The 5,915-nt window shown below is 33.6% G+C and overlaps 1 protein-coding gene across 1 annotated transcript; it reads left to right on the forward strand.

Moving 5' to 3' along the window:
* LOC132307620 (geranylgeranyl transferase type-2 subunit beta 1-like) lies at positions 1 to 4,605 on the forward strand. The gene is made up of 10 exons (XM_059805429.1): positions 1 to 291; positions 1,070 to 1,124; positions 1,253 to 1,403; positions 1,661 to 1,777; positions 2,318 to 2,384; positions 2,502 to 2,650; positions 2,930 to 3,063; positions 3,213 to 3,311; positions 3,470 to 3,545; positions 4,202 to 4,605. The coding sequence occupies exons 2-10, from the start codon at positions 1,071 to 1,073 to the stop codon at positions 4,294 to 4,296; spliced, it is 942 nt and encodes a 313-aa protein (XP_059661412.1). The 5' UTR covers positions 1 to 291; position 1,070; the 3' UTR covers positions 4,297 to 4,605.
* The last annotated feature ends 1,310 nt before the right edge of the window (positions 4,606 to 5,915 follow it).

Below are 5,915 nucleotides of genomic sequence, written 5' to 3' on the forward strand. Positions count from 1 at the left end.
ATATGTCTAATCATTCACTCAAGAATCATTTTTCAATGGGAATAGCGTCATTAATAAACCTTATGTCATTTGGCAACGAATCTGGCCCTAGTCTGAATAGGATTCTTTGAGCACCAACCATCCAAAAACTAATTTCCTTGGTTAGACTTCTATTCAAGATTAAAATGGACACCGTTTGCTAACTTCAATTGTTATATTTTTTACTTTTCTTAGTGTAGACGAAACTGACTTTTTAAAACTTCCCGTTCTCTCGATTTCTTCCACCTTGTCTGTCCAGCGTCTCTGCAACAGGTATTCAAGCTCTCTCTCTCTATATATATATATGTATGTATATACAGACACACAAACTTCTCTTTAAGATTTTTCCGTGTTGATCTGATTGTTTGATCATTACGTGAATTAAATATCAATTGTTTGTATTTGTATTTAATACTTCACATGCGTTGTTCTTTCTTCTCAGTGAACATTTCCATTGATGTGTTGGTACTTGTATGTAAATTTTCAATTTGTGAAATTAATAATTTGTTTGGTCTTTTTGCATGGTAACTGTTCTGATAAATGCTTCATAGAATATGAAGTTGAAAACCTCTCTTTTGAGAGTAGTCCTGTGTTGCGTGACAGATGGATTCTTTGTAGTTCCAAATTTAGACTAAAACTAATGATCATTATTATAGTCTTAAACGGATTCATCATCACTAGCATCATCCTTCTCTAGCAAGTTGAACATGGGTAGCTTCAACTCCTTCAATCGGGTGAATTTTCGATCATTGAACTCTTTCATCCATTGCATTCCCTATTGTCTGGTTATGTCCTCGGATTTAACCTTTTTGGGCTTGTTTGAATCAGTAATGACAGTTTGAATTCTTTTTTTATCCAACATAAGACTTCTTATCTCACAATTCGAATTTCTGGCTGTACCTATTGAATTCACCATTTCTGTTGAAGCAATTTTAATTGAACCATACAATGCAAAAGGATTAGGAGAATGAGAAGTTAACTGCTTCCTTGTGATGTCTTTCTTTCTTCAACTGTAAAAAATCTTAAAGTTAATGTTCCCAATGGATGACAGAATGGAGGAGCTGGCAGTCAAAAAGCATGTTAAGTACATTTTATCAGCTGAGAAGGTAGCATTTCTTAAAATTTTCTGATTTTGCATATTTTTTTCTTTTAAGTTTTTTGAGAACAATATTTTTAGTTGCTCACTCAACTTGTTTCTACATATCCCTTATGCTTTTGATAATTTTGTTTCTAGAGCAAGGATGATTTTGCATCTGTAATTATGGAGCACCTACGAATGAATGGGGCATACTGGGGGTTGACCACTCTCGATCTTTTAGGGAAGCTTGAAACAGTGGATACTGATGAGGTTGTTTCATGGGTCATGGAATGTCAGCATGAATCTGGTCTGTCATTCTACTAAATTTTATCTCTCCGAAAATATGAAAATTTTATATTAAAAATTATTCAGTGTGCAGATTCACTGAGCGAATGATGATGTGTGCCGCACAAATCACAACCTGTTTTTCTCTCTGAAAATTGGTTCCACAATGTAGACTGTGGTCTACTATGTAATTTCTTGTATGCTGAAAATAAAGCCGTAACAATTTGATATGCTACTGAATTTAAACATATAACCACGATAATATATTTGTTTATGCAGGTGGTTTTTGTGGCAATATTGGACATGACCCACATATATTGTTTACTCTCAGTGCTGTACAAGTTTTAGCTCTTGTTGACAGGATTAATGTACTTGACATTGATAAGGTTTCAGAATGTATCCTTCAGCTGGTAGTTTGGTGGGCTTTTAAATTGTTATATAAATCTTTTTGTTTTTTTTTTTTACCTTGGCAAGAAACACACTCTCACACACTTTTTTGCCCACACCCGGGCTCGAACGCCTCCCCTCCTCTTTGAGGATGGGGAGGTTATATGATTGGTCTAGATGCCTTTTGGTAATTGTTCTATTAATCTATTTATCAACCATGTTTACAACATTTCGAGTAACCCTTGTGAAATTAATTTTTATTTTTAATTACCAGATTTAATTGAAAGAAAATTCAATATGCCAACTTGTGGATATGATCAATTTAATTGTCTTCTCGTAGAGTGAAATTGTTGCCTTAATACATTTTTTTTAATATGGAAAGGTAAATGGAGAATATATATATATATATATATATATATATATATATATATTTAAAAGCACCACCTGGGAAATTTCAACAGTAGCTACAGTCACTATTTAAACAGTCAACCATATTTAAGAACATTACAACTTCAAGTCATTTCTTGTTATATTTAATCTTTAAGCCAGATATCGCTGGGCTGCAGAATGAAGATGGATCATTTGCAGGTGACATATGGGGTGAAATTGATACAAGGTTTTCTTTTCCCGTGGCTTCTTCATTATGTTGGCATCCTTTGTGTGTGTGTTTTTTTTTCTTTATTAACAATCTGTTTGTGGGAAAACATTGTAAGAAACCTTTTCATTTCTTTAGGTTTTCTTATATTGCAATATGTTGTCTCTCATTATTACATCGTCTGGATAAAATCAATGTGGAAAAGGCTGTAAAGTACATTGTAAGTTGCAAGAATCCGGATGGTGGATTTGGAAGCACACGTGGTGCAGAGTCTCATGCAGGGCAAAGTATGTTGCATATGTTGCTTTTATTACATGTTGCATTTTTTTCATATTTGTTTCTAGTTTCTGATTATTACTCAACAAAAACATGGTTTTGTCTTTGAGTTTTTTTTGGCTTCAAGGTTGTATATTTTTAATACTTAATAAAAATTTAACTTTTTTTCTTCTATGGAAAAGGCAATGTTTGGGCCAATAATCATTCCGCCTATGCATTTATTTGAACATGTTTATTTCTAAAAAAGAAGAAAATTTAGTACATTTATGGTATGACTGTTGTGACTGCAGTTTTCTGTTGTGTGGGTGCTCTTGCTATTACTGGTTCTCTACATTATATTGACAAGGACCTCCTGGGGTGGTGGTTGTGTGAGCGACAAGTTAAATCTGGAGGCTTAAATGGGCGCCCTGAGAAACTTCCTGATGTAGGTTATAAAAATTTTGACTGAAATTTTCTTTAAAATTCTTGTAATCCAGGGTAGCTTCCTAATTTGTTTTGTAATTTTCCAAACTGAATTTTCCTTTGAATTTATTGTAACTTGTCTTCATTAATGATCCTATTGCATCACTTCAGGTTTGCTATTCATGGTGGGTTCTTTCAAGTTTGATCATGATTGACAGAGTTCATTGGATTGACAAGCAAAAGCTTGTTAGGTTTATCTTGGACTGTCAGGTTACATCTAAACTGAATGAGCCAATTTTAGTTGCAAATTTACTACTAGAAATTTCTTGGGCAATGACTACGTTATAGTTCTTCTAGTTTTGAAATTTTATTTTAGACACATTTATGATCCTACCTTGGATATTACCTTAATTTTTGAAAAAGTGTAGGATAAGGAGAATGGAGGAATTTCAGATAGGCCAGATGATGTGGTTGATGTTTTCCATACATATTTTGGTGTTGCAGGTATTGAAAAGTTGGTTTTCCCCCCCTTTTTCATTTCCTTTCTTTCTAGCATTTACATGTGATGATTTTTCTTTATCAATTGAGAGAATGCTCTAGTCTGAATATGTCATTGGATTGGCATGTTCACTCTCCCTTCCATATATTTAGAAATTTTCAAAGCTACTTTGCACTGGGAGATATTTTAGGCAATTAAGCTGGAAATAGATGTGGACTCTACATTGTAGCATACTCTTCCACTCTTTTTAGGTAGGTGTGGTTTTAGTGATTTGGATATTGGAAATTTTGGTCAGGAATATTGATATTAATGAATAAACTGCCATCTGAGCTGCATTTTTTTCTTTCTTTTTCATTTTCCTTAATGTTAAGGGGGATTGATTCGGGGTTTCTCTTCTTCTCTTTTTTCCTAATTATTAATTTTCTGGGCTTCTTATTTCTGCTAGGCTTCTCTTTCGTAGTTTGGGGCCATCATTAACACCCCCTTCCCACCTGGGTGGGGAGTACACAGTTGGCGAGTCGCGACCGTGTTTAGAGTCTCAATCACTGACATGCTTTACTTTTCTGATTTGTTGTTGTTGATTAAGAATTTAAAAGTAAGGTTTCCCTCATTTTTCAATGATGCTAAATTTTCCGAACTTTGCCATGTGGTTAATACGCAGGTCTTTCACTTCTTGAATATCCGGGATTGAAAGCCATAGATCCGGCATATGCTTTGCCTGTTGATCTTATAAATAAAATTTTCTTTAGCAGATGAAGGACACATTTAGTAGTTCAACATCTTTTTTCTTCTACGTCTACTTATTTTGTAAAAGACTTTAACTATCTGATCAGATATCGCATGAGCTTGGTTGCTTTTTAGGTGCTTGTTTCTTTGATAATTTTAGTATGTGTTTGTGTTTTTAATCCATTTATCAATAGATATTAGTTCAAGAAAGTGTTCAATAGAGGGTTTTGGACTTCCCGGAACAATTCTATTTTGTTTTCTGGATTTTGAGAACTGAAATTCATCCCCAAATGGGTAGATAAAAGGAGGAATGAAGAGATTCTTATGAGCACAACTTTTTGTGTATGACTGGTTTAGATACTTGTTATTATAGGGTTTTAATCTAATTTTCTTAACTCCTTGGTGATGTTCTCTGCAATTGTATTTGGAAATTGATTAATTCTCAGTTTTTTTTCTGATTAGTCTAATAAATAAATCCATTCTTTAGGGCCCAATAAATCCAGCAAACACTACTCCAGGCCCATCACCTATCTGGGCTTTGGCCTCCAGATCGGACAGGGTTTAGTGAAGTTAGCGGGATATGAGTTCCACTCTTTTCTAAAGAATGAGAACAATAGGTTGTTATTAACTCATTATTTATTAATAAGGCAATTTAACACTTAAAATTAAGTAATTATTTCATTAAGTGTGTGTATTGTAATGCAATTTAGATACCCCTTAAAGTTCACTTAAAATATTAAGTGTCTGACTATTTATTATTGTACACTTCAAATTCAAACAAGTGTAAAAGAAGTAATAAATTTAAAATTAACACTTAAAATTTTAATTTTTGTCAAACAAAAGCTACACACCTTAGGGTTATTTGTTATTGACTTCTTAATAGACGACTTTAAAAAGTAGAGAAAATATCATTGAATAAAAAGAAAAAAAAATTATCAAAGTCTTTTTGGCTTAATAGTATTTTTTTTACCTTTTAAAGTAAATGATGGAGAAAGTAAATGATGGAGGTTCGAATTTTTGAAGGAGCAAAACAAAAAAATATTTAATTTAATAAAATAAAAGAATATGCTAAAAGATTACAGAAATGGTGGGAGCGTTTTCAGGGCAAAATGGGGCCATACAGTTCGGGTTTAATCGGGTTGAATTAAATTTCTGGAATTTCTGGGTTATGGATATTTAATGCTGCAACCGACCTAAAACAATACCTTATGAGATGCCTATTCTTGATTAGACAACCCTGCACTGCCACAACTTGCCAAAAGGAAAGGAAAAGCTAGTGATTCCTCAGATACTGAATTTTCACCTAAAGATCGTCTCATCACATCTGTCCTCTCTGTAAAAATAAGTGCCTGTTGTCCTCTTTTTTGGCCCTTTTTAGCCTCTCAAAAAGTGAATGTAAAAGGTTATAGAGGGGGTTGATTGACGAGAATTGAGAAAGAAGAGCCCACTCGGATAGTGTTGTTGTTCACCCCCACTGCCCTAATTTGATCATATGGCTTTTGAATTTCTGGCCTCAGCTTTTTTTTATTTGTAGTTACTAGTGGCACTTAGTGAGGAGGGTCTAAGCCTCTATGGTCAATTCTCACTTGTCTGGTTGAAATAATTGATCCTTCAAAATTATGTGGGTAAATTAGACTGACTTTTGTTTT

Source organism: Cornus florida, unplaced genomic scaffold (assembly GCF_030987335.1).
Source record: "Cornus florida cultivar Cherokee Brave unplaced genomic scaffold, ASM3098733v1 CherokeeBrave_3.0.0_Hap2_Chr05, whole genome shotgun sequence".
NCBI classification, from domain to species: Eukaryota; Viridiplantae; Streptophyta; class Magnoliopsida; order Cornales; family Cornaceae; genus Cornus; species Cornus florida.

Excerpts from the sequence above, each read along its gene's own strand:
- LOC132307620 (XM_059805429.1), top strand. The coding sequence starts at position 1,071 with ATGGAGGAGCTGGCAGTCAAAAAGCATGTTAAGTACATTTTATCAGCT. Across the intron at positions 1,125-1,252 it reads ACATTTTATCAGCTGAGAAG|AGCAAGGATGATTTTGCATC; the intron begins GTAGCATTTCTT and ends TTTTGTTTCTAG. Across the intron at positions 3,546-4,201 it reads TACATATTTTGGTGTTGCAG|GTCTTTCACTTCTTGAATAT; the intron begins GTATTGAAAAGT and ends GTTAATACGCAG.